Source organism: Pteropus medius, unplaced genomic scaffold (assembly GCF_902729225.1).
Source record: "Pteropus medius unplaced genomic scaffold, Ma_sr-lr_union100, whole genome shotgun sequence".
NCBI lineage: Eukaryota > Metazoa > Chordata > Mammalia > Chiroptera > Pteropodidae > Pteropus > Pteropus medius.
In genome coordinates, this window is record NW_024353787.1 from 2,797,027 (window position 1) to 2,824,802 (window position 27,776).

General features: G+C 46.5%; 1 protein-coding gene and 1 non-coding gene across 2 annotated transcripts; one reads left to right on the forward strand and one right to left on the reverse strand.

Moving 5' to 3' along the window:
- Window positions 1-1,620: 1,620 nt before the first annotated feature.
- LOC120593313 (5S ribosomal RNA) lies at window positions 1,621-1,739 on the reverse strand. The gene has a single exon (XR_005650342.1). It is a non-coding gene; the product is annotated as a 5S ribosomal RNA (ribosomal RNA).
- A 10,038-nt stretch (window positions 1,740-11,777) lies between these two features.
- CUNH1orf216 (chromosome unknown C1orf216 homolog) lies at window positions 11,778-16,842 on the forward strand. The gene is made up of 2 exons (XM_039851098.1): window positions 11,778-11,996; window positions 14,082-16,842. The coding sequence occupies exon 2, from the start codon at window positions 14,087-14,089 to the stop codon at window positions 14,774-14,776; it is 690 nt and encodes a 229-aa protein (XP_039707032.1). The 5' UTR covers window positions 11,778-11,996; window positions 14,082-14,086; the 3' UTR covers window positions 14,777-16,842.
- Window positions 16,843-27,776: the final 10,934 nt, after the last annotated feature.

The window sequence follows — 27,776 nt, forward strand, 5'->3', positions numbered from 1 at the left end:
TGTAGTTGTCCCTACACTGGCTTCTCAACTCCAGTGAATTTATCAAATGACCAAATGTTTTGGGTTCAGTGCAGGTAAGAACAGTTTATATAAATAGTACCTGTTGCTACAGCCCTGTGATTGGCAGCCATGAGTCCAAGGTGAGAGTTATTTCTCTTCACTTTGAGTCCTCTCAACAGTGCTGGGCAAAAGAGAACAGGTCAGGAGGGCTTGATATTTCTCCCCCATTGCTTTCCTGTATCTTTTTTGTGGAGAGAGATAGAGACTGTTTGGAACTGACCAAATCAGAACCTGAGAAATCTGGGAAGCAAATGGTTTCTGTTCTAGCCTCCAGAAAGAAAGCACTCTTTGGAAAAAGAAAAGTTGAATCTTAAGGTCTGAGTCATTTTTCCTCATGCCAGCATAGCTGTCATAAGTTAAACTAAGCCTTGATCTTGATAACAGATTTGAAGTGGAGAGTTGTGACCTTACTCATATGCCCTACGTCCAAAGCATTGAGCCATCAGCTTCAGCTCTGTTTTAATGAAACTGAGGCCCCATGACTTGCTTCTATGGCTCCTGCTAGGACTAGCTCTACTAGTTTGGAAACTGAGCATACTCTGTCTCATACTCTACTAGCTCTACCTGGAGGGATATGAGTCCGGGAGACAGAGTATGCTCAGTTTCAGTCCTTTTACCTCTTCCTTGTTCTACACAACAGCATAGGGACATATGATGTTTACTTCATTTAAATAGGTCTCTGATCTCATTAATTGTGTCCATGATTGCATAAGCCATTCTAGGGTCTTTTCCATTAAGCACCAGGTTATGTTCACCAAAGCCCTATAGAGACAAGGTGCTCAGCTCCCTATGTATCCCTTATCTTCACTGCTTCTCTGCAAACTTTACTCCACTTCGAGAATGTCTAATGGCCCAGACTGGGTATTTTTGATCTCTATCTCTTAGAGTTGTCTAACTGACAGGGCTTCCTGTCCTGAGACTTGCGCATCTAAGGATAAGGGAGAGTGCTTCTGGGAGGAGTATTGTCATGATATCTGATTATATCATCGTCGAGATGGTGTTATATCTTCTACCTTGTATCCTACTCACTGCCTGGCACATGGCCTGGAATGTAGTGTTGCTCAGTAAATGTTGAATGAATAATACCACACCTTTCAGAGCCTCCATTTCTATCTGTAAAATGAGGATAGTAATTCATCCTGTCTCAGGGCTGCTGTGAAACTTAAGTTGAAAATGTACGTGAATATGTTATGTCAAGTGCTACTCCGTAACCATAAGAAATCGCCAATGTCACAATAACATTATGTTTTGTGGACCACTCCTTAAAGGCCCGTTGTCTCAAGCTTCTCAAAGTTAACATTTTTAAAAATGTAATCTTCTCTAAAAACCTGCTAATCCTCCTGTGTTTCCCATTTCAGTAAAAAGTACCTCCACACCCAGTCACTCAGGCTAGAAACTAGAAAGGCATTCCTGACACCTACTTCCTTACTCCCATAATCAGTCTCTAGGGCCTGTTATTTCTACTTTTTTATTTATTTTTTAGGCGAGGCAACCCTTGGTTGACCTCACAGATTGCAAGGACCTTGTCAGCTTACAATCCCTAATTTTTTAAAATTTTTACACCTACAGCACCTGGTCTTCCTAGGTGGTCTCCCATCCAAGTACTAACCAGGCCCAACCCTGCTTAGCTTCCGAGATCAGATGGGATCGGGCTTGTCCAGGGTGGCATGGCCATAGACAACTACCTTTGAATTACATCTTAAATCAGCTCACTTCCTCCAGCTCAGTAGCCAATGTCCTCTTCCAAGATTCATAACTTGCCAGGTTACTGAAAATGTATATTTTGGGTGTGCCATGCCTGGCACATAGAATAACTCAATAAATATTTATTGAGCAATACGTGATCTGAAACCTGGAAGAGTTAATGGTGAAAAGCTTGCAGCTGAATCCCCTACAAAGAAGCTTTCTAGTGTGGGATAGAATAGAGGTGGTTGCTATGTGAGACCTTAAGTCCTTGCTCGGCAACTGACAAGTGACATGACCTTGGATAAGTCATTCTCTCTGAATTTTTTTCCTTAACTGGAAAATGAGGCTAAAGTGAAATGGCTTGATTTAGTTCACAGGGTGATGGTTAGGATCAAAGGGACAAATTAATGTGAAATGACTAAGGCAGAGCTAATGTCGGCTAATCCACTGCTGAGGAAGGAGTGGTGCTGATGCCTCTCTATAGTCTGGCTGAGTGGGAAGGAGATGCCAAGCCTCACCAGCCTCCACAGCTTCCAGCCCATGGGCCGATCTCAGGACCAGTGATGGCTAGCTCTGTGCCAGGACTTGCGAGGGTGGTCGGGATGGAGATCTGCTCGTGTATCTGTACTCTCACAGTGAGCTGGAGAAACAGGTACATCTTTGCATATGGCTGACGTCACCCCAGATTTTATTTTTTGAGACCGACGTACCAGATATCTCTGTCCCAAGTAGTTGTATCATCTTAGGCTGTACTACCCACGTCTCCTCTTTCTGTTCTCTTTTTTCACCTTAAAGATTTTTCATTTTCAGTTTATTGATCTAGTTCTTGCCTGTGGTGGGATACATAATGGGAAAAGGGGGTTCCAAGTAGCATAGCCTAAGGGTGATTGGCAGAAACTATGAGGCTGGACACCTGGGTTCTTTCCCTTTATTCTAGAAGGAATGGCAATGTTATTCTTGATAGCTGGTGGGCTAGAGGTGGGGGTGAAGAGGCAGCTCCAATCTCCAGGCTGGAGAATCACTGGGCCTAGTCTAAGGGGTGGAAAGTGCTGGGGCAGGGTTGGGAGTGAGTTGTGTAGATTTTTCATCCTCCACCTCTCTTTTTCTCAGAGGCTGAAAGAAGGAAAATAGCTGACTGCCCACCCCTCTCTTTGTCTTGTCTAATTTAACTTATGTTATTTATCAAATAGACAGGTTATTTGGAAAACCAGATGGACCCAGGCAAAAATCATCTGAGTTTTCCAAATGTGAAAAATTAGGTTCTGGGGGCCCAGGAGGAAAGAAGCATGCTGCAGTGTGTGTGTGTGTGTGTGTGTGTGTGGTTGGAGGGTGAAGAGTATTGAGTACTTTTACATATACTCTGCCTGGGCCAGACCAGCCCATACATGACATCCAAGCTTCCCCACCCCCCCCTCTTTGTCCTTCAAGTTCTTTATGATTAGAATATAAATGAGAAAACTAAAATCTTTATGTTGGTGGCTGGGAGTGGTGAAAGGTTTAATTGGCCAAGGATGAGAACTTGTCAGGGCTATAATAGAACAGCTGACAGCTTTCTCTGTCTCTCCAGCTCTCACCTCCTACAGAGCCAGTGGGTTAGCAAGAGGTACAGGGTACAGAGAGATTTCTGGAGCAGAAACCTCCACTTCTTGTCCCTTCAGTGTTGTTATCTCAAAATGATCACAGCAACTGGGAAAGTTAGATGTAGAAGAAGAACTGACCCTTTCATAACTTCCCAATGATCAGATGGCCAAAGAACACTGGAGATTAGGGGTTGTCTCTCCATTAAATATCCAGGGAAGGAGCTGGCTCTGGTTACAACCAGGAATGTTAAAACCCATGGTTCTGCTACCTCCAAGCAGCAGAGCAGCAACCTTATTAGGAAGGAATTGAAGCAGCAAGTGATGGAGGCACAGTTCTTGGCTGCAACAGAGGAAACGTTCTGGCTGAAGGCAGAGAAAAAGCCATCTCTCTACATACACACATGCACATGCACGGAACAGAGCCAAGACCCTTTCTGGCCGGAAGGATCTGGCAGCAGCAGTAGCACTTGTCTCATTGTGAGTGTCATTTTTTAAAAGTGTTGTTAGACTGTGAAAGCCACTTAATAACTTGATCTCATCTGAATAATCTGAGTTAATACTAGTGCCACAGTTGTGAGGATTAAATAAAAAGACATTTGTAAAGTGTCTGCCTCCAGGCCTAGCACAGAGTAAAACTCAGTGAAAGTCAGTTGAATGAATTAATCCTTGAATCCAAGCATTAAGGCTCCCTTGACCATTTCCAAAGGCCAGAGTATAACAGCTCGAATATCTGAGACTTTTGGGCTGTCTCATTGGGCCTGGAGCCTGAGAAATGACCTAACTCTGCCATTCATTTAACACATGTTTAGTGAGTATCTGTGGTGTTCAGAGTAAACCTCATGATGAACCACCCCATCCCTCTTCGATGAAGGCCTTGTTGGGCCAGCTACTGGGAACACTTCCCGCAGACAGCCTTAACCAGTCAGCCCCTTTGGGGACTGCCTCAGCTGCAGAGAACACCTTGCCCAAAGTCATGCCCCTTTTCAGCATAGCCCACATCCAGTGACAACAAGGGTATAAATACCTGGCCTCAGCTCATTTCAGGACAATTCTGAAGGGCCATTCTCTCTTCAGAGCTCCCCTAGGGGTTAGCAGAGATTATCATGGGCCTGTATGGAAGTTCAGCTTGTCTCCTCCCTTCTACAGATTTTGATCCAAAGAGCACTTTTTAATAAACATCCTGCATGCTAAACTGAGTCTGCTTCCTGGGAAAGCCAACCTGCAAGTGTGCTAATCCTGGTGGCCAAGGCTTTAGGACAGGAAACGACAGACTCCTTGGCAGTTTCTATCATTTGTTTCCAAGCATTGGAGGTGTTGATGCTTTTTTTTAATGTCCACCAGAGGGCAGCAGCATCAAAGCAACGTGCCCTCCGGAGGCTTAGCGAAGTGGGCTGAGGACTTTTTCCGGTCCCCTCTCCCCTCCCACTACAAGTGTCAGTATTAGGCAGGATCCCTCCCTTAGTGTGTCCACCCTCCTGTCTAAGGGGAGAAAACTTTCTGAAACTTTCTAGACCTTAATTTTGTCAATCTCAACACCCCCAGCTCCCACACAGCACCAATCCCCCAGCATCTAAGGCCAATCTGTCTTCTTACTGCAACCCCTTCCCCCTCCTCAGCTGGGCAACCTCCTTGCCCAGGATCTCCCAGCCCTCCACACTTACTACCCTCAGTAGATTTGTTTTCTCTGTGACAGGGTAATTATGAGCTTGGGGCCAGGAGGCCCAGGAGCCAGTCTGAGGATGGTCACTTCAATCTGGTTCTCCCTGTTCTGCTAACATTATTGATTTTTAGTTTTATTTATTATGATGATGTTTTGTGTGTGATCTGGCCCTGGTAACATGAGATATGGAGGCGAGAGGGCAAGAACACGTTTATTCTTGTCACAATTTAGTTTCTCGAAACCACCTACCTACTTGACATTTTTTTATTCTACAGGTTTTATAGTATTTTTTGTTTACTTATCTTCATTCTGTCCCCTAAAGCCAAAAGTACTCCCAGAGATTCTTCCAGGAACCAGAGCCAGATGTGGCTACAGAATGGGGCTGGGGAGAGAAATGGGCACAGCAAACATGGCATTATTCGTTAGCCATTAACTCTTCCAGCAAGCCTTTATTGCATTCTCATTACCTGTCAGTTATTTCTAGGCTAAGCTCCCCAACTCCAGGCCTATTTTCATTTTTCCCCACACCATCCCACCCCCAGGGTTGTCCTGAGTCAGGCCAAACTTTTTTTTTTTTTTTTCTACATTGGTTTCTCTAGCTGTGAAATGGGTGAGAGAAAAACCTGGTCAGTAAAGTCTCAGAAAGAGGGATTGAGATTGGGTGGACCCAATTCAAAGGTTGCCTGCCTGACCCTCAGGATACTAAAGGCCTCCCATAATGTACTCTACTTCCTTATAGGGAAGAGGAAGGGCAGGCTTTAGGCAATAAATCACAAGTAGGAGCTGGCGCTCTTAACCTCTTAACTGGGATGATTGCCATGGGAATCAGCTGAGGCCAAGGGCGATTTGTGGGGCCATGTTCCCCCAGCCTGTTTTCTCTGTGTGAGCCAGGGGAATGAATAAATCATTGTTCAGGGGCGGGATGCAGCTGCCGGGCTCCTCCCCTCGGCACATGCCCCGACTTCAGCTCCTCCATTGAGGGCTGCTGGAGCAGAGCGGTTTATACACCCAGCTCCCCAAATCCTATTGAGGCCTCCTCCTCTGCACGAGCCACCGGCTCCAAGTCCATTCAGCCTGGCCCTTTGTGCTGGAGGTTAAGTGGTTACATGTGGGGGACACCCAGAAAGGACCTGTCAGGCCCTGAAAAGCTGTGCTGATACTGAGCCCTCCTACTGATGAATGGGGTGGGTGGAGGAGAGGTGGGCGGCCAGAGGGTGGGGTGGGGAGAGGGCATGTGGATTATGGAGCCCACAGAGGCAGCTGCTAGGAAGGGGGTGGAACAGGCTCCCACTTCTCTCATTCCTCCTTCAGCTTCTCTGTTGTGTGCTCTGGGGTGTTCAGCAGCCTCGGAAACTTGGATTTGTTTTTTCTGGGCTCCTGGTGGAAGAGTGGTTTCGGAGAGACCACTTAGCACTTGGTCTGCATTTATCACAAGGGTGCATCGGAGAGAAGGAGTCCACACTACCTTTTATTCTTCCAGCAGCTCCAAAACACTCCTCAGTTTCTCCTTTTTCCCTTTAGGTGTGGGAGGGTAGGTGGGTGGGGATTCATCTCTTAGATTCATGTGGTGCAGTGGATTTGAAACTGTCCCACTGAGCTTTAAAAGCTTCATCACAGTCCCCTCAGGAGCCGTTTACAGCAGAGGGTTCAGGGGAGGAGAGAAGATCTCAGACTGGGTGTATTGCTAAGAGTTTGCCTGAAAATAAAAGATTGTAAGGCTTCAAAAATTTTTTTAAATTTCAGATCTGATGTATATCTCTTGCTCCACTTTACAGCTGAGGAAACGGGTGGGAAATGACCTGTCTTAATCACACAGCAATTTCTGGGTAGGCTAGAGTGGCACTTCACGTTTAGAGGCAGAGGAGCAATGGATGAAAAAAATAATGAGGTCATCAGCTTTGTGGGCTTTCCTTTCCCAAGATGAACTAATTCTGGAGAATGATTTTCCTTCTAATCTGCCTCAAAGGCTTTCTGCTGTGCCAAAGGTCATTCGGGGCTGTGCCTGGTCCTGGGAGCCCAAGCAACAATGTTCACATTATAATGTTATTTATCAATGTTCATGGCATATTATCTTTATTTAACCTAAAAAGGTTTAAATGATTTGATTTGCTGAAGTTCCCAAAGCCAAGTGAGGAGGCTGGCAGATAATGTGGGCTCAGGAAAAGAGAAGAAAGCAGGTAACAATGTAGGTTGTACTCCAGGACTAGAAGCTTGTGCTTTGTTCTGATGTGGACACTTTGGGGGCTTCCTCAGTCATTTCCCTGCTGCCTCTAGGAAGAAGCCTCAACTCCTGGGAATGGTGGTGAAGACCTTTCACCATTTGGCCCACTTTATCCTCCAGCCTCATCTCCTACCTCTGTTTCTCCCCAAGCTCCAGTCACATTAGCCTCCTCTGTGTTGTCTGAACACTCTAACCACACACACCAAATACAGTCTCCTCTACCTTCTGCTTTCTCTTGGTGAGCTTCTATTCATCCTTCAAAGCCTGGCTTAAATATCACCTCTGTGAAGCCTTTCCTTACCGTCTTTTGTGCTCCTTACTTTTGCCTTCTAGCTATGTTGCAGGGCCCATCCCATTGTATAACCCGCCTTTTTTCATTTCCCTTTCTAAACAGGGAGCTCCCTGAGGCCACTGCCAGTTCTGATCCTGCTCTGAATCCCCAGTACAGTACCTGACGAAAAGGAAGCACTCTATAGCTGTGTGCTGAATGTGAATAAATGGACAGGAAGGGGCGGGTCTTTGACATTGAAACACCTTGATCCTACCCACCTCTTTCTTCCTGGAAGGACAGACATTGAAAAATTATTCATCTACAGAGAAACTCATGCCTGTCTTATTTCTTGGAGTAGAAATTCCTTTCGTCTTTTCTTGTTTCCTTGCCTGGCTCTGGCTACTTGCTGCTAGCCTCTCTTGGCTCTGGCATCTGTCTCCTTGCCAAGATATCTACTCACTGCCCACTGCTGGATCTTCATGATGGGCTGGCCTGCTGCACAGCCCTGTTCAGGCTGGTACTGACCATCTCTGGTGATTTGGGTGTCCCTGTTAATTAAGTCTCTGCAATCTAAGTAGCCACAGATACCCCTTCACCTAGCATGACTGATTCCCTGGTATCCTGACTGAGGAAGCTTCTGGTGAATGAATAACAGACATCTATCTATATATCTGCTTTTCTGTGGTCATGTAGACATAGGTGCCTCTGCCGTTCTGGGTTTTCCAATTCTCCAGGCTCCCAGCACTTTGAAAATTAGGGAGCGGCCAGACCCACTATATGAGTACTTCGTTAATTATAAAATGTTACTGTATCCCATACAACATTGCCCTTGACTAAGAGAGACTATAACCTGATGCCATTGGAATTCATTGGACTTATCAGGTATTATGTTATTTACAGCATCTAGATATAGAACAATGGAATGAACAATTGATGACTCAGCTATGCCAGGTTGGGTGCTGGCTGCTCTGCTGAGTACTATATAGGCTTTAAATCAACAATCTATATAATTATTTGTCTTTTGTAGCCAGAACATACACGAAGAGGTCGAGGTAGGTGTGGCACCTTACCATGATTTTGCCTAATGACTTTCTCAAAGAGTTTACTTCCTGTCTCTGACATTCTAGATTCCACAGACCAAGAGGTTTCAGCATCTAGGGAGAAATGTTTCCAGTCAGGGAACACAAAGATGATTCTATTGCATTTCCAGCTTCTCATAATACTAGAGGAATAGAGGAAAGGAGGTCATAGTATAGGCTGGACTGATAAAGGGGAAATAGAGTTGCTACTACTTAATGGGGGTTAAAAGTCATGAGTGGGTGCTCTATTAATCAGGATTCTTTTGATTGCCAGTGAAAGAAAGTCCCCTCAAGTTAGGCATGGCAAAATAAAGGTCTTATTGAAAGGTATACAAAGGCCTCAGGACACAGGGACTGGAACATCACCAGGACTTGTCTTTTGTCTCTGCTTCTGTGTGTCAGCATCATTTTCTCCGACTACAAACTGACTTCTACTCGTCAGGGAATGTGAATGCTATAGCCCTAGGCTCATATCTTCCCTCCTGTGTCTTTAATTTTATTTCAGAAAGTTGCAGAGAAGGACTCTGACTGACTCATCTGGAGTGGAGATTCCTATCTCTGGACTCATCAGTCTCCCATTTTACCCACATGGTTAGAATTGGGAGAGATAGAGCCAAAGGAGAGGTGGAAACTGTTCTGGGCCCACCAATTAGTCAGATTACATTATGGCTTTATGGAATGGGAAGCTCTGTATAACTCTAGACCACTGAAGCCCAGAGCCTGTAGGAGTGAGGATTTGGATCACCTCATTAGGAAGAAAACTCTGGCGAAAGGCAAGGGAAACTTGTAGAGCATAAAGGAAAAGGGAAGACTAGTTAGGCCTGAGGACCTAATGTAAAAATAGGGCTGAGGTCTCTGCCTATATATTCTTAGCTGGAAGAGTGTCCAAAGGTTGAATTACTTTTGCCTTCTCCCTTTTATTTCCTTTTCTCTCTTAAATTATGAGTTGTCATAATCGTAGGATTCCCCCAGCCTTCCATTTTCCTTATTTTTGTACACGGGATTCTTTGGCGTGGTTTAATTTGGCATTTAGTCTCTAGGTTGCAGAATGAGTTGGAATCAAGTTGAAACTGGAAGAGGATGCATATCATGGAGATCACAGACTGGAATTTTTCCTCATTAAAAAACAACAACAAAAAACCACCACCACCACTACCACCAACAAAAACAGCAAAAGAGAGAAAAGAGGGAAAGACAAGGTATTTTAAATGTATTATGATTCAAAGATGAATCCATATTAGTTTAGTTTTGAAATGGGGTGTGGGTGTACATGAAGAAGGTGGAGCCAATTGCATAGTTTACTCAGTAAAATGGGGGTGTGGAAGGGACCTCCTGGGAGCTTATGTGCCTGGAAGCCTAAATTTGTCCAGTCTTTCTGGGGCTGCCTTAGGGAAAGAACTTAATTTAAGAAGCCTTAATTTCCCTAATACCAGCCAGTGTTTGGGTTTCTATCATTAAAGTCAGCCATTACTCTTTTCTTTTGATTGCAAACTGGGCCCCCAAACTGTACCCCAAAGAGGAAGGGAATGAGAGGATCAGGCTTTGGTAAGTAGAAACTGAGAAGAGCTCACTGCACTGGGGTCACGGAGGTGTTCCCTACCCTATGGGAAGCCACCCTGGCCTGGGGACAGTAGCCCAATGCTTGTCCCAAAGCAGATTTTCTTTCTTCTCTTAAAAATGTAGCTCTCACTCAAAAACAAAAAAACAAACAATCCAATTTAAAACACGAGCAGAAGACATGAACAGATACTTCTCTAAAGAGGAAATATAGATGGCTAACAGACATATGAAAAGATGCTCAAGGTCGCTAATCATCAGAGAAATGCAAATTAAAACCACGACGAGATATCTTCTCATACCTGTCAGAATGGCTATCATCAATAAATCAAAAAACAAGTGTTGGCAAGGATGTGGAGAAAAGGGAACCCTCATGCACTGTTGGTGGGGTTGCAAATTGGTACAGCTGCTATGGAAAACAGTACGGAGGTTTCTCAAAAAATTAAAAATGGATATACCTTTTGACCCAGCAATTGCACTTCTGAGTATTTATCCAAAAAAACCCCAAAACAATAATTCGTAAAGATCTATGCATTCCAATATTCATGGCAGCACAATTTACAATAGCCAAGATATGGAAGCAACCTAAATGCCCATCAACAGATGATAGAATAAAGAAATGATGGTTCATATATACAATGGAATATTACTCGGCCATTAAAAAATTGAAATCCTACCATTTGCAACGACATGGATGGACCTAGAGGTTATAATGCTGAGTGAAATAAGTCAGACAAAGATAAATACCGTATGATTTCACTTATATGTGGAATCTAAGGAACAAAAAGAACAAACTAATCAAAAACAGACTCACAAATATAGTGGACAATTTGGTGACGGACAGAGGGGAGGGGTTTTGGGGGCTGGGTGAAGGGTTAAAGAAGTACAAATTAGTAGTTGGTAGTTGGGCACGAGGATGGGGAGTAAGGCACAGGGAATGCAGTCAGCATTAATATGATGGCTAAATGGAGGGCCAGGGGAGGGAGGGAGCAATTGTCGGAATCGTTTTATGAACAATACAGATGTCTAACCAATGTACTGTATACTTGAAACTAATTTAAATAAATAAAAGTTTTAAAAACGTAGCTCTCATACGTGGCTTTAATAATTAAGCATAAAATGAATACATAATTTCCAATTTGTGATAGATGCTATGAAGAAAAGGAACAAAGTGCCCAGGGATGATATAAAAGGGGGTCAGAGAAGGTTGATCTGAGAAGAGATCTGAAATATGAGAGAGGGGAAGAGAACGTTAGGTAGAGGATATAATGTGTGCAAAATCCCCACGGCAGAAAGAAGCAAGCGTCAGGCACGAGTGCTTGAGGTGGAGCGCAAGGGCTGAAGCAGGAGAAGCAGATAGGGTAGGATGCTCAGAGAGGCCTGAGGCTGCTGCTGCCTTAAGGATTTACCCTGCAACGGGGAAGCTAATGAGGGTTTTTCAGCAGGAGGGTGGTGACATGATCAGTTTTCATTTTGAAAACGTCACTGTATCTGCGGTGAGATAAGCCGATCGGAGAGGCCCAGTGAATGCAGTTAGGAAATAAAACTGGACCTACAGGCCTGGGTCAAGGCTGCGGGAGGCGAAGGAGGGGAAGGAGGGGAAGCGGTTTCTGCGTTGGCCCCCCGCACGCGCGCGCGCGTCTCGGCAGGAAACCGAACCAGCCCACGTGGGCCAGGCCGCCCCGCCCCGCGCGCTGACACCTCCCGGCTCCGCAGTCCGCGCCTGGGGCTGGGCGCGCTCTCGGGCACCCCGCACCCCGCACCCCACGCCCAGGTCCCTCTTGACGTCCAGGCCGAGGGACCCCTCAGCCCGGAGGGTCAAGTTCTCGCCGCCGGGAGTGCAGCACCAGAGCCAGCAGCGCAGAGAGGACGCCTCCAGGCGGTGAGTCCGAGCCCAGGGCGGGGAGGGTGGGGGGCTCTGCGGACCAGAGGGAAATCGCAGCCTCCGCCCAGCTGCCGCATACGAGGGGATTAGGGAGGGATGGTTTCTATCCTGCTCTGGGGATAGCCTCCCTCTTCCGCAGGGCCAAGCAGGAAGGGAGGCCGCTTCTCCTCCTCCTTACAGAGCTAACTTTCCCCCTACCCACCCACTCCCACCCCCGCCAACTGCAGATTAGCTTGGAGAGAAGCCTTATCCTGGGGTGTCTGGGTTCCCATTTTACCGTCTACGAGAACCCTGTTATTCGCAGCACCACCCCTGTTGCATCCCAGCTTCCCTCACGGCCCCGCCCAAGTTTAGGGAAAAGAAAACATTTGGGTGGGGAAGATATCCAGGCACCTGGCTTAGCTGAGAGTTCGTAGGTTATAAAAGACTCACCCTTTACACCATTCCCCCCAGGCTTCTGCCCACTACTGGATGTGGGGAGGGTCCTTGCCACTTCCACTATCCCTCACTCTTACCGATCCCTCATTTTTCTAATCCTACTGATAATGTGGTCAGTAGAAACCTCTTGCCAATTCGAACCCTAATTTTGGTAGAAGCCGATTGTTGGGGAGGAATTAGGAGTATGGTCTGCCCTCCCTCCAGGCCTCAGGTTGGAGCAAGCTACAGGCAGGGACACAAGATAGGAGGCATGGAGGGAAGGGGAGAAGGTCCTAAGAGAGGCTTGTTAGTGTGTGTGTGTGGGGTTCTCCTTGAGCAGTCAGCAGAAGCCTCCTACTACTACTGGCCCCTTTTTCCTGAGCATAGATAGCCCACTACAGTCCCCTCCCTCTTTCAACAACTATGGTCTGACACCTGCTTAGTGCCAAGCTCCATGCGGGCTCCTGCAAATATTCTAGAGGATGGAGAAGTTCCACGTCTAGTCAGGGAGCCAGATTTATAAACTATTATAAGAGAGTTTTTAAAAAATTGAATAGACATTTACTGACCATCAACTATGTGCCAGTGACAAGAAACAAACATGAATAAGACAGTGTGTACTCAGGGCGACGGGGACCCAGAGGAAGCCAGAGTCCATTGTGTTTGTTTGTGTATATTGGGGCAGTGGGGAGAATATCAGGACCGCTTCAGAGAAGTGGGGATATTAGAGCCGAGTTTTGAATTACAAAAAGGAATTTGCTGGGTGGACAAGGGGGGACCTCAGGGGGAGGGGAGAGGAAAGGTATTGCAGGCAAAGGGAATTGTGTAAGGAGAATAATGGTGCATTCCGAGATCTCTGAGCACCTTGGTATGGTGGGAGGGGCAGAGTGGCAAGAGGCAAGTCTGCAAGGGTAAAGAGGGACCAGATGAAGCACAGCTCTGTAGGCCATGTAGGGATTTAGCAGGAGTTTAGGGAGGGCACTCTGAGCTGTGACCAGTGAAATTTACATTTTTTCACTGGAGGCTGAGAGATCAATGAAAACGCTGTGGCAGTCAGTAATCCAGGTAAGAAGTGGTCTGAACCAAGTGAAAGTGAGGGGAGATGTATGTAAATAAACACAGAGGTTTTTAAGAGGAAGAATTGTTAGAATTTGGTGGCCATTGAGGTGGGGGAAGGAAGCAGAATGAGGAGTCCAGGATGCGCTCAGGTTTCTGGCTGGAGTGACTGAATGGAGAGTGGGGCCAGTTTGCTGAGGACACTGAAAGTGGTGAGTTGATTTGGACATGTAGAGTTTGAGGAGCCTGTGGTTGGTTGCAGAGCTGGATATCAGTTGGATCTGGGCTGAAGACAGACCTGAGAGTCACCAACACGTGATGGCTCTTGAAGCTACAGCAGAGCAATGAGATCATCTGGGGAGAAGTATAGAATGAGAAGACAACCTGCCTCAGAGAGCTGAAGGAAAACTTTCTGCAGGAGACTGAGAAGGAACAGTCAGAGAAAGAGGAGGAAAACCAGGAAAGGAGGTGTGACCAGAGTCCAGGGAAAGGGACTGAGAGGGAGCAGCCATGCTCACTCTCTCTTCTTTGTCCCTGCGGCTCGGTCACCTCAACTCAGGCACCCCACTCTGTCCTGCTCTGACTCATTCTTCTGCTTCCCCTCTACAGACCAGATGTTCGCCATCCAGCCAGGGGTAGCTGAGGGGGGCCAGTTCCTGGGAGGCCCACCTCCTGGAGTATGTCAGCCTGAGTTCCACCCAGACAGCAACTCCAACTTCGTGGCAAGTGCCAAGGATGCCAATGAGAATTGGCATGGGATGCCAGGCCAAGTGGAGCCCATCCTGAGGAGGAGCTCCTCCCAGCTGCCCTCTGACAAGCAGGCCTTCCAGGCCCCTGGACTTCCTGAGGGGGAGGTCCGCAGCCCACCAGAGGGGGCGGAGATCCCCAGAGCTGAGCCAGAGAAGATGGGTGGTACTGGCACAGTCTGCTCCCCTCTGGAGGACAACGGCTATGCCAGCAGCTCCCTGAGCATTGACAGCCCTAACAGCAGCCCTGAGCCTGCCTGTGGGACCCCTCGAGGCCCTGGCATTTCAGATCCTCTTCTGCCCTCAGTGGCCCAGGCTGTGCAGAAGCTGCAAGCTCAAGAGCGCTACAAAGAACAAGAAAAAGAGAAGCACCACATGCACTTGGTGATGTACCGTCGCCTGGCCCTGCTCCAGTGGATCCGCGGCCTGCAGCACCAGCTGGTTGACCAGCAGGCCCGCCTGCAGGAGAGCTTTGACACCATCCTAGACAACCGAAAGGAACTTATCCGCTGTCTCCAACAGAGGGCAGCGCCATCCAGGCCCCAGGACCAGGGTTAAGTGTGTACCTCCACGGCATGGCAAGGGTATATGCATATATTTGCAGGCATGTGTGTGTTTGTGTACAGGTACATGATTATTAGCTGATATGAGTGCAGGTAAGCATAAGTGAATATGTATGTGCTAATATGTAGGCGGATATATGCAGACATGTGTGAATCAGCACCTGTGCATCACCTTGTGTGTTGTGTGTACACACAAGCTAACTTAAGTGCAAGCCTATGTATGAGTGTGTCCATCTGTGTATGTATAGTATGTATGTAAGAGGGAGTAAATTTGTATATGCATGCGAGGACAGGTATTCAACAGTGTGTATATGTGCATGAATGAGGATATACAGTTGACCCTTAACAACACAGATTTGAACTGCGTAGGTCCACTTACATGTGGATTTTTTTCAGCAAATATATACATACAGTACTGTAAATGTATTTTCCTTATTACTTTCTTAATGACATTTTCTTTTCTCTAGCTTACTTTATTGTAAGAATACAGTATATAATCCATATACAAAACATGTGCTAACCAACTGTGTTATCAGTAAGGCTTCTGGTCAATAGCAGGCTACAAGCAGTTAAGTTTTGGGGGATTCAAAAGTTATACATGGGTTTTTGACTGTTGGGGGTCAGCACCCCTAACCTCTGCATTGTTCAAGGGTCAACTATATATGCAAAAGATGCGTGTGCCTATGAGTGAGTTTGAGTGTGCAGTCTTGTGATGGGTGTATGTGAGTGAACCTTCGTGTGTGCAGGCCTGTGGGTAGGGGTGCATGTGCACAGGTGCAGCAATGGGAAGTATATATCAGGAGCATGTGTATTTGCAGGCAGACTCCTGAGCAAGTGTGTGCAAATATATATTCAATCGCACATGTGGGGCATCCATCTACCCATATACCCTATGCTACCCATGGCCTGCCATAGCCTTTTTTCTCCACGGGATCCCACTGCTCCCTGGAAAGAGTGATACCTGCTTTCATTTATCTGATGGTTATGGATGATCCATTCTCCTGGGATTTCCCAGGCCACCGCTCCTTTTCCCTCCCCTCACTCCCCCCAGGCCTTGCTCTACTAAGGCTGTTGTTCCTGATGATGGATTTTATGTAGGTAGTAGCTGCTTTGACCTGCCATGGCTTTTTGGCCACAATTTTGCCAGAGCGATTGGTAGAGAATTAGTATCAGGGAGGGGAGCTGGGGGTGGTGATCAACACCATGGCAGGGAAGGGGGCGGGATCAGAGAAGAAGAAGATGATAGAGGACTGTCCCTTTTGAACTCTGCTTTTGGGCATATGGGAAATGGGGATGGGGGTATAATGATAGCAGAATCCTGTGAAGAATAGAATAATGAGAATTCTAAGATACCAGTTCCAAGCAAACCACACTTCTCCACTGCGAAGGAGCTGTTGCAGACCATATTGATTTAAGCTTCTGATGAAAAGGAATGTGTGCTTATAAGCTTGCAAGGAATGGACAAGGTGTTCCTAAGTTGCTGGGGAAAATCTCACTTCCTTCTTTGTGCCTCTACTTGCTATGTCTCTCTGGCTTTAGCAAAACTGGATGTTGAATTAGTTTGGTCCGTTTCCCTGAAGTCAGACTGTTGGGGCCAGAAGGAGCCACAGTTTGGCTTTCAAGGTGAGCAGGGGGCAGTGTCAGCCCAGCCTCTGGAAGCTCTTAGATATTGAGTCTTATCCCCTTCCACCACTGCATAGCCCTTTAAATGGGGATTGACAGTCTCCAGCTGAAGCTCTGAGAGTTGCAGAGCTGGTGAGTTCTGGGGAGAGCCAAGGACTAAGGTAGCCAAGCTCTCTGTTTTGCTTCTGGGAGCCAAGAGGATGTAAGATCCTGATGGGTGAGCAGTGGCATTGAGGTCACCAACTCTGCCTCTGACCTTCAGTCTTCCTATCTGCAAAATGTGGGGGCTCTTTCTGACTATCTCTAAAGAGTTCCATTCCTGACAGGTGGGTGGGTGAATGGGGAGTGAGGCTGAGCAATGAACCTGGGGACTTTGTGTCTATAACTCTTGCATGTTGAGTGTGAACCAAGATAAATAAACTGGGCCAGAGAAATGCATTTCTTGAGTTTGTGTTTTTATTCTACCTGTTGTCTGGTGGCCTCTTTTCCACATCGTGTGAACTCCCTTTTTGAGCAGGGCTCTGAGCTGGGGTTTGGATACAGAGGAAGACACTGGGGAAGAGATTCAGCCTGCTATGGCTGACAGTCTGGTGGTGGGGAGAGATCGCTCCTCAGGGGCCTCTCAGATTGACAGGAGACACTTGGCCTCTGCCGAGAGCCCTATTTGAGACTGTCCTTGTCCTAAGGCACCTTTGGTTCTGAAAGGGGAGCATCGATGGTGAGGAACACATACACCCCCACCCCACATTGCTTTCTGTCTCTGTGACCTTGGGTAAGTCACTTAATTTCTCTTGACCTCAGTTTCCTCATCTTAAAAGGGAAGAATTAGTAATAACTACCTCCTAGGGTTGTTGCAAGAATTAAGTGAATATATAATATGTAAAACACTTAGAACTTACCTGGCACATAGTAAACTACATTAATGAAAGTTATATAGTGCTTTCGTGATGCACACTTCACTTTTTTGTAGAAAAGCAATCAAAATTTTCCTTAAGGAATTTGAATCTAAAATTTGGAAGGCATCTTTAAAAAAAAAAAAAGCTTTTAAAAAATAAGTCTGCCTAATATTCCTTTCCATGAAAGAGCTTTCTGAGCTGAGAAAAAGAGAAAAAGATGAAAACCAGACCAAGGAACTAGCGTGGTGAATTATATGTTTACAGGACCCTCGCCAGTCCTTGGGGGTCTAGGGATAGGCCCAGTACCTGGTGCTGTGGGTGAGGGGAGGAACCAGGCAAGGGTGGGGAGGTGGGGAACCAGTCCTGGCCCTCTGTGCTTGTCTTCGACTGAGACTTCTATGCTTGGGAGGTTGTTTCAAAGTCATTAGGTAGGGATTTCTTAGTTCCTGGGACAATGAAGCGAGTAGAGAAAATTCACACACTAGGGAGGAGATTAGCCGGTTAGCCACCTTCTCTCCAGAATGAAATCCCATGGCCAGGAGAAAGGAAGTCTAGCTCAGGTTTCTGGTGCTACCTGAGGAAGCTTGCTTAGCAGAGGAGTGAGGGATGAGATTGGGGCTGAGACCCAGGGACCAACAGGGGCAGGGCGTCTGAACAGGCCTCAGGGACAGGACCGAAGCAGTTGTCTGAACAGGCCTCAGGGACAGGACTGAAGCGTGGAAGGGACTGGTGAAGAAGTCGTGCAGAGCTGGGTCCTCTGGTAAGAAAAGAGGCTGGGTCCATGGAAAACTTTCTCCCCAAGGACCTCAAATAGACCAGCCCCATCAAGCCTGGTCAGAGGGGATGGGATTAAAGCTTGGGGTGTAGGGAGGCAGGGATTGAACTGGGCACTGGGGAAGAAAGTAAAGAGGAGGCTAAGGTGGCTTCAGAATGTGGTAGATGGGCTCCCCAGCCAGGGGCTTGGAATATCAGGTGCTCAGTGTAGTGGCTATTTCTAGTGAGACTGAATGCCCCCTGGCGGCAGCCTGTGACTTATCAGCCTGTTTCCCTCAAGCCTCACCCCAAATCCAGTATTAATGTCTCCTAACGGCAGCATGAAGAGGTGACAGGAACAGGAAAGCCATGAGATCTGTGAGCGTCTGATCAAGGAAGGCTTCCTGGAGGAATAGGAGCCTAGAGAATAAGTAGAAGTTGGAAACAGAAGAGAGTAATTTCTAGTGTAGATTGGACCCAGTTGTCTTGCATCCTCCATTTATTAGCTGTACCGCATTTCTCTCAACTGTGAAATGGGGGCAATTAGTATTTCTCTCACACTGTTATGTGAGAATTCAATGAGTTTACACACGTAAAGGGCTTAGATGCTGAGCGTGGCACATAGGAAGAGCTTGTCCATAATTGTTATTACCTGACTAGGAGAGGAGAGAGAGGCCATCGGAGATAGGAGATACCTCTGGGGAAGCTGGGCTGTATATTAAAAAGCGTTGCTAAAGGGCTTTTAGTCCCAGACCCATAAGTTTAATAAATGCTGGTGGTGAGAAGAGGAGCATGAGATGGGGATGCTCTGGGGTCTGAGCCAGGCCTCAAATCTACACTCATATACATGCCCACACCTACCAGGCACCTACAGACACACGGGCACCCGCCAGACCCCACACCTATGCAGGCGTTCACGCCTACACACAAGAGCTCGCACAAATGCACACTCCTGGACACAGATCCACATGCGTGCTCCCTCTGCTCCCCCGCCGCTCTCAGAAACACCCCTGCAGCCTCCTGTGACGCTCCCAACCCCAGCACGAGGCAGCCAGGAACGTGTCTGCTCCTCTCTAAGCCTGAGGACTTCTCTAGTCAAACCTTATTCTTGCCCCGCTCCTCCCACCAAGCCCCTAGGATCAGAACTGGTCGATCTTCCAATCGCTCCATTCTCATTTATCACCAGTAGGTTTGGGGAGACATCCATCTGGTTGTGGGACTGGCGGGCACGGGGAGGGAGGTGGCGCCGGAGAAAGGGGGGTGCATCTCATTAAGGTCAGGACTAGGGGAGGGGCTAGGCCCTCCGAGGGCCTGTAACCCACCCCCGCACTCAGGATGAAAGAGGGCTTTGGCGATGGGATAGGGGCAGGCGAGGGGCTCTGGGCTGTGGGGCCGTGACCTTGTCCCATAATGGGGCACGAGGTGGAGCTCCAGTGCTCGGCACTGGGGAAGAAGGAGGAGGGCTGGAGGCCAGCGTTCAGCTGGTGTTCAGTGGTCTCGGGCAGGGCTCCTCCCCCGAAAGGCGAACACAAAGGGGAGGCCTCCCCGGACTCGGCGCCGCCTGGAGCCGCGCGGCCCGGGACTGCGCACAAAGCCGGGGCAGGGCGGGGCCGACCCGCCCCACGCGCGGGCGCGCCCTGGACCGCTGATCCGCACCGCTGCGAGCGACGTTTCCTGCGCCTAATCCCAACAAGCATGAAAACGGCTCCCGCAGGCCCGCCAGCAGGCCTTTTGTTCCGGCCCCTCGCGGGACAGCTGCAGCCAGGACCCCTCCCCTCTTTTGGGTCTTCTCCCCCGCATCCCTTGCCTTTCTCCCCACCTCAGCTGCCTGGAAGGCCGGCAGCCTTCCAGGGCTTTCGCCTCGGGCACTTGGACGCACAAAAGGGGGCAGCGCCCCTAATCTGGGGGAGGGGGAGGATTAACCCCAGGGTCTGCAGGGAGGGTTGGGGCCGTGGAGGGAAGAGCAAGAGAGGGCTGCGGATAGGCCCTCCGCTGCTAGTGTAGGGGTGTGCAGGTGATGTGGGCTGCAGGTGAGAACGTGGATGCAAGACTCGACCTGTGGGCGTGCATGTCTGACTGGGCGCGAGTTAGCGGGCGGAGGGGACTCAGGTGTTCCGCATGCTTCTTAGACTCCTCGCTAGCCCCCCAACATCCAGCATTCAGACAGCTCTCCCTAGACCTTGATTCCCGCCTTGGGCTTGGACCTCTTCTCTCCACACTCCTCCCGGGATCTCCATCACTCTGTGTCTTCAGTCCCCACCCATCCTCCGGACTCCCAAACCTCTGTCTCCAGCAGGGCCTCTGCCTCCCACCCTCACCTGCATATCCAGCTGGCCACTGGACAGTTCCACCCGAATGACCCAGAGCAACTCAAACTTCCCATGTCCCAAACTGAGCTCATCTTCTCCCCACCTATAAACCGGGTCACCCCACTCATTCATTTGTGGTGTGAGTTTCTACCCTCCTAGTTACTCCTCATGGCACTCGACCACCAAATCCAGTCCCTCCCATCTCCCAAGCACTTCTCTAGCTCATGCCTTCCTCTCCACTCCAACTTACCCCATCTTGGTTCAGACCACCATGATCTCACCTGGACACCTGGAAGGACCCCTGCTCTGGCTCTCTCTCTTCCATCTACCATACTACTCTACAGTGGGCTCCTATAAGACTCCTCCAACTTAAGACCTTTCCAAGTCTCTCCAGTGGCTTGACTTGCTTAGCTTGCCTTGCAAGGCCTTCTCTGATTGGTTCCTGCATCCCTGCTGGCCTCCTATTTCCCCCGGGTCTGGTGTTCCACAAGTTACTGTCTAGTCTATGAAGAATATTCCCCAAGAGCCTCCATGGAAATTTTTCCCTCTCAAGAAAGGGAATGAAATCGCTGGCCTTGTTCTCACAGAACTACCCTTCAGAGTCCCAACGATCAGGGAACTACAGGGCAGTGGATGATTCAGAGAAGCCAGACCCTCCAAAGGTGGTGAGTGTTGGCCTAGGCTTGCCCACATGATGCTTGCCGCATGCAGGACGGCTGGGTTCCTCCCGAGCAGATGAGTTCCTGCCCTTAATTGGGCTCCCTCAGGCCACTATGGCTACAGAGGCCACTCTAGCTACCTGAATCCCCAGGGATGCTGGATACCTTTGTTTATGTCCCAGATCCCCCAAGATGGACCGCATCCCCAGAGAGCCCAGAACCCCACAGTCTGCAAGCATGTCTATGTCACTCTGTTCCTGTCACCATTGTCACCAGACACCTCCTCCTAGACACTGCCAAGAACCTGCCTCCAAAGTGCTCTTCACATCCTCATCTTAGTCACTAGCAGGAAATTCCTGAGTTCAACAAGTATTTATTACTGTCTACCAAGTACCAGACCCTCTGCCAGGCACTGGGGACCCAGATGAATCAGACACAATCCCATTCCGCAGGGACTTCACAGTCTATCCAGGAAGACAGACCCAGACATGGGTAATGAGAATATAGTGTGCTAAGTGCTAATAGAAGTCTGTATATAGTGCTATGGAAGCACTTTCCAAAGCACGTTCCAACAGTTGGGACGTAAAAGATTTCTGTGATCAAAGGAGCTTGAGAAACACTAGGTTAAATGATGTAACTGGACTTCTTTATTGCAGGACTCCTCATGGCCTTTACTGCACCAGTTACACATTGTGAATGCCTGAGAGAAGGGCTTCTCAAACTTCTTTGAGCATGGAACCCTTTTTTCATAGATTGTCTTACAGATTGAGGGTTGCAGGGATTACATTTGGGAAACATTGCTGTGGGAACCGAGAGAATGGAGAGACTAGTTCTGTGTTTGGGGTAGGGAAAGGGATAAGGTTGGTGAGGGACAATCAGGAAAGAGTTCCCAGAGGATGTGAACTGGAACTTATGTCAACCTGGAAGATGAGTAAGTCAAAGAGGAAAAGACCAGCCTAGGAAAGGTGAAGGGGACTTGCCCTGGGGAGGCTGGAACAAGGGGCCTCTGAGGGCTCAGAAGCAGGGCACTGTCCCAGAGACAGAGGAGTCTTTTAGAGCCAGCAGCTGCAGTGTGGAGATGGGCTTTATCTGTACAACCGTTGTGAATATGTGTTGTCATGAGCTTGGCCTGAAACATCACATCACTTTCTGGGCTGCTAAGCAGCATATTAAGGTCAGTAAAATATCCCACTTGTCTGTGAGCCAGACATGCTTCTGTCTTCAGGTATACTCAGGACCTTCGCCATTTGGGTGTGTATGCAGTAATAATGGGTGCAGACCTGGAAGTCCAGGAGCTAGTCTTCTGAAGAGAGGGGTTCTGCACCAGAGTCAGTGGGCTTCATTATGGGAGCCAATAAGACTCCCTCAGAAACCTTCCTTGCTTTATGTCAGCTGAATTTGGTCCTGTAGGAACCATCAACACAGGCTCAGTCCAGAACATACAGATGTATATAGATGTACATGTGTGTGTCCAGACTTCTGAGACGAAGTCCAAAGTGCTTCTTCTTCTTCTTTTTTTTTTCCCTGGTGGATCTGGTGGGTTTCAATGCCATGCTCATTTCTATTTGTTATTCCTATCTCTGTAGCCAGCCATCTTCTTCCCATTTTTAACACTATCTTTCCCAACTTCCTTCTCCATTGTAGCCCATACCATCTCCCTAACAACAACGGTAAGAGAAAGAAAAAGAAGGAGAAGAAGGAAGAGGAGCGAGGAGACAGAGGGGGAGTGGGACAAGAAGATGCTTCCTTTGTGCCAAGGCAGGCGCTGTTCTTGGTGCTCTACATGTGTTAACCCAGAATAGCTACCTCTTCTGCTTCCTGTGCTCGGAGTGCCTGAAATCATCTATACAGCCTCCCAGGACTCACAAACCACTCTTTCCCTAAATTTATTCCTACCTCACGAAGTCATCCAGATAGAAGTAGACCCTCCTAAGTGATTGCCTGGCTCCCTCACCCACCAAATTGTCTCAGGTACAATCACCTCTTCTTCTTTATAATGAAACTTCTTCTATATGAGACACTCAGAGATTCCCCTACTTCTAATGAGAACTTCTAGTTTGTGTGTGTGTGTACATGTGTGCATGTCTGTGCACATATGCATTTTGGGGATGGGGAGTCAGAATGGCTATGTACTCATTAACAGGTGAGGAGGCTGAAGCAAAGAGAGATGAGAGATCTTTCTGGCTCATCTAGAAATGGCAAATTACCTCATAGAGTTTTCTAGTACCTCGCCTCTTCATAATATGTAACATTTTTTCAAATCACTTCCAATTGTTATTTGGCTATAGCATAGATGCACTCAACCCTATTTTTCAGTGGAGAAACTATAGTCAAAGCAAGCAACATTAACTGTGGAAGCTGACCTTGTGACCAGGAGCCCCTCATCCAGTGAGGCAGGAATGGTTAGGGTCACCACGGCCTTATCAACTTCACCTGGAGGAAAGATAACTACCTTTAGAAGTCCCTTACTAAATTAGCCTACACTTTGCTCCCCATTATAATAACATTCCCTTATGTGTGCTCATACTTTTCCTCTATTTTCCCATTGCTTCCTCTGACTACACGGAGACGTAGGCATTGTGTGCCTTTTTAAAGAAGAATAGGGCTCAGAGAGGTTAAGTGACTTGTGCTTGTGTTGGAGAGAAGATCCTGCTCATTCAACTAACTACACATAACCACCTAGGTCTCACCCAGGTCGCTATTGAATCCTGTGGCAACACTTAAGGGAAAAGTTTGCACATGTGTGCAGAGAGGTTTGCTGGCTCAATGGGAGTGCCTTTGGCATTTGGATAATTCTTTGAGCGGGACTGTCCAGGCAATACAGAGTCCCAATTTAGCATCCCTGTCCCCTAGACGTGAAATACCAACAGCCCTGCCTAATCAATTATTAAAATAACCAAAAGACCTCTCATATTTTAAAAAGTCCCCTATAGGGGTGGTATCTCCCCACCCTCCTCTCTTCCCCCTATCACTTAGAACCACAGGACGAGGATCTCAACTTTGGACCTGGTGCCCTTTCTACTGTCCCAGTCTCTGGACCCCCTTCCTCTTGGGCTCTCTCAGCAAGAAAGTGTCGAGAGTTAACTGAGGCTTAAATTTCAACCTGCCTCTGAGGCCTAAGGAGGCTGTTCCTTTAAGGAGGCTGGTTCCCAGGACCAGTAGAGCGTAAAGGGGTTTGGGATGAGGTGGTAAGAGAGAAGGGAAAGGACTCCACCCCCGCCCCCTGCAGGCCTCACCTAATCGCCACACTCTGCATTATTACCCGCCTAACGCAGCGTGCTTTTAAATAATATATGCAAAGATTTCCCTCTCAAATTATCTCCCCAGGCAAGCTAGCTCAACTCCAGCTTGTTAATGGAAAATATGCAAATAGGGCCTCCCACCTCTCTCCCCCAGCCCCTAGGCTCTGGACAGCTAATGTGATTTCCTTCTTTTTGGGAATTTCTGTTTCTATTGAAACCATTTTTTAGGACGACTGAGGGGGGTGATTTCCCAAGTGCCACCCAAAGGGATAGTCTTAAAAGGGCTGGAACAGTTCAGGTAGAAGTTTGAGGAAATCACTCTATTATGGGGCCTGCCTTTTTCTGAGCCTCATTTTACTCATCTGAGATCTCAATTAGTTCTTCCCAGAGCTGCTGTGAGGCTGAATGGAGGGCAAGGCATGGAGCCCTGCACTGTGCAGGTACACCTTTTCAGTTTAAACCTGCTATGCTTGGTGGATACAGAGATGGAGAAAACAGATGTGGCTTCTGCCCTCACGAAGCTCACAGTCTAGCAGGATAAAGAACCCCCGGATCATTTAAAAATTTAAAAGCAATTATGGGACACCTTAATCAAGCAATCAAAATCAATATCATCATAGTGACAAATGGACATCCACTTCCTGATGCAAAGTCCTGAGGACACACTATCCTGCCAAAGAAGCAGAAGCTAAAGAATGCAGAACCAGGAGGGAAACCACCAGAAAAACTTAAATTCAGAGTCAAGCTAGGAAGCAGTGGCAAGGGCTCTTTAAAAATAGCAAAGCTATAAAAGAAAAATTAACTATTCCAGATCAACAAGGCTAAGGAGACAATACATCTAAATGCAATGTATGATTCTAGATCAGGTATTGGGTTGGAAAAAATTTCTGTTAAAACATTGAGACATTTGGCAAAATGTAAATATGGATTGGATTATAGATATTTTATTGTACCTTAAGTTTCCTGAATATGATAATCATATCTGTGTCACATAGAAAAATCTCCTTGTTTTGGGGAAATATATGTGGAAATGTTTAAGGGTATAAGATTATGATGTTTGCAATTTAGCCCTTAGATGGTTCAGAGAACAAATGTGGCAAAATATTAACAGTGGGTGAATTAGGTGAAAATTTTAGGGTTGTTCATTGAATTATTTTTGCTACTTTCCTGTAGATTTAAAATTGTTCAAAATAAAAAGTTGAAAAAAAAATGATTAGCTTTATAAAAGCATGATAATGCTATTGTAACTATGATTTTTAAAGTCCTTATCTTTTAGAGACACTTGCTAAATAAAACATTTCCAGATGAAATAAAATGATTTGTATTATTTGCTCAAAAATCATACAGGAGGAAAATATTTGGGGGTTTAGACAAAATCAGATTGGCTGTGCATTGATAACTGAAATTGTGTGATAAGAATATTCTCTTCTTTTTTTCTTAAATTTAAAGTTTCTATAACAAAAGTGTTATTTTTTTAAAAAGCAATTACAAGAAATATGATGAGTGTCAGGAGAGAAGTATAGGTCTAGCAGGTGAACACAATCCAGTCCAGAGTTTTAGAGGAGGCTTTCTAGAAGAGAATGTTAAAACAGAGACTTAGAGTGAGTGGGACAGAAGTGGAGTGGGTAGGGGTGAGGTGGGAGAGCGCTCTCCAGGCCAATGGGCCAGCAAGTACAAGAGCAAGATAGCCTGGTGGGTTTTGTAGGACCCGAAAGTATAGTGGAGAGAAGCCAGGTGGAAAATGGAGAGAGATGGAGGTAGAAAGGACCTTTAATCCCAGGAACCGGTTTAGGGATTTTTATCCTAAGAGCAATAGAGAGCTTTAAGCAGAGAAGTGACAGGATCAGCTTTGCATTTGTGAAAGACCACTCTGGTGTTTTGTGGGCTGATAGAAAGATGCAAGACTGGGGACAGTTAAAAACTTTTGTTCTGTGAGTTGGATCTGAATCATTTCCCTCCCTTCAGGCTTCCTGACCATCCCAGCCTTCTCAACTAAGGGATAGAGAGCTTGGGTGTCTGATTTCCAACATGGGACTAACCTACCCCCAAAGCTCTAATGGTTGTCGTTCCATCTCCCATTCCTTTTGCCTCGATCATCATAAGGAAGCAGTATGTATGGCTGGCGGTTAAGAATTTCAGACTCTGGAGCCAGGCTGCCTAGTTTTAGTTCAAGCCTCTGCCCCTTCCTAGCTGATGACTTTGAACAAATTTCTTTACTTTGACTCTGTCTATAAAACAGGGATGACAATAATATTACATCACAGGGAGGTTGTGGGGATTAAATGCATTGATATGTGTCAGGTGCTTAGAACCGTGTATTGCCCATAATAAGGCTTTATTGAGTTTACTCTCTACCAAGTATATTCCTGGAAGGATGCAGATGAACAGAAAGGGAAGAGAATAAAGAAGATTCTTTATTCTCAGCCTTATTGGACAGATGGAACACAGATTAAAAAGAGCAATATCAAAGCACTATATTATTGCATTGTTTACAATATTAAATATAGCTGGACACAACCAAGCATCCATCAACAGGGGAATGGCTAAGGAAATTGTTACATTTGGTATTGTTTAGAAGGAGGTTGGGAAAATTCCTATTTTATCTTATTAGATGAAAAATCCAGAAGCAAAACTGCAAATGTCATATGACTTCAATCGTATTTTTGAAAGAATAAAGAGAAAAAAATTCAAAAGAAACACACCGAAATATTTACAGTGGTTACCTCTAGATGGTGCTGTTTGGGTGTGGTTTAATTTTTAAAATCTGTTTCCAAAGTATCTAATAATATGCATGAATTACTTTTATAATGGGAATGTTTCAACTTTACTTTGTTGCTTTTGGTTACAAATGAATAATGGTGAACATCATTAGCCATCAAGAAAATGCAAATCAAACCGTATTGAGATATCACTTCACACCCACAAGGATGGGTGTTGGTGAGAATGTGGAGAAATTGGAAGCCTTAATATCTATCTGCTGGTGAGAATATAAAATAATGCAGTTGGAAAAACAATCTGGCAATTCCTCAAAAGGTTAAACATAGAGTTAACATAATTCCACAATCCAGCAATCGCACTCCTAGTACATATATACCCAAGAGAATTGAAAACATATATTCACCTAAAAATTTGTGCATGAGTGTTCATAGTAGCCCGAAATGGAAACAACCCAAATGTTCATTAAATGATGAATGGATAAATAAAATGTGGTATAGTATATACACATAATGAAATATTACTTAGCAATAAGAAGAAATTAAGTACTGATCCATTTTAATTTATTATATTATAATTGCATTATGTATATTATACTATAAAAGAAACAAGGCTACCAACTACATCTTTGAAAAACAGGGTTGTGGTATTATAAACGGCCGGTGATGACTCCATACTTATTGTATAAGAGGGGTTTGGAATAGCAATCAGATGGAAGAAGCTGGATCTTAAAGTTGGATTTCCATAGCATTTTGCAAACTAAGAAAATCCAATAACGAAGGGGAGATTATTGTGGAG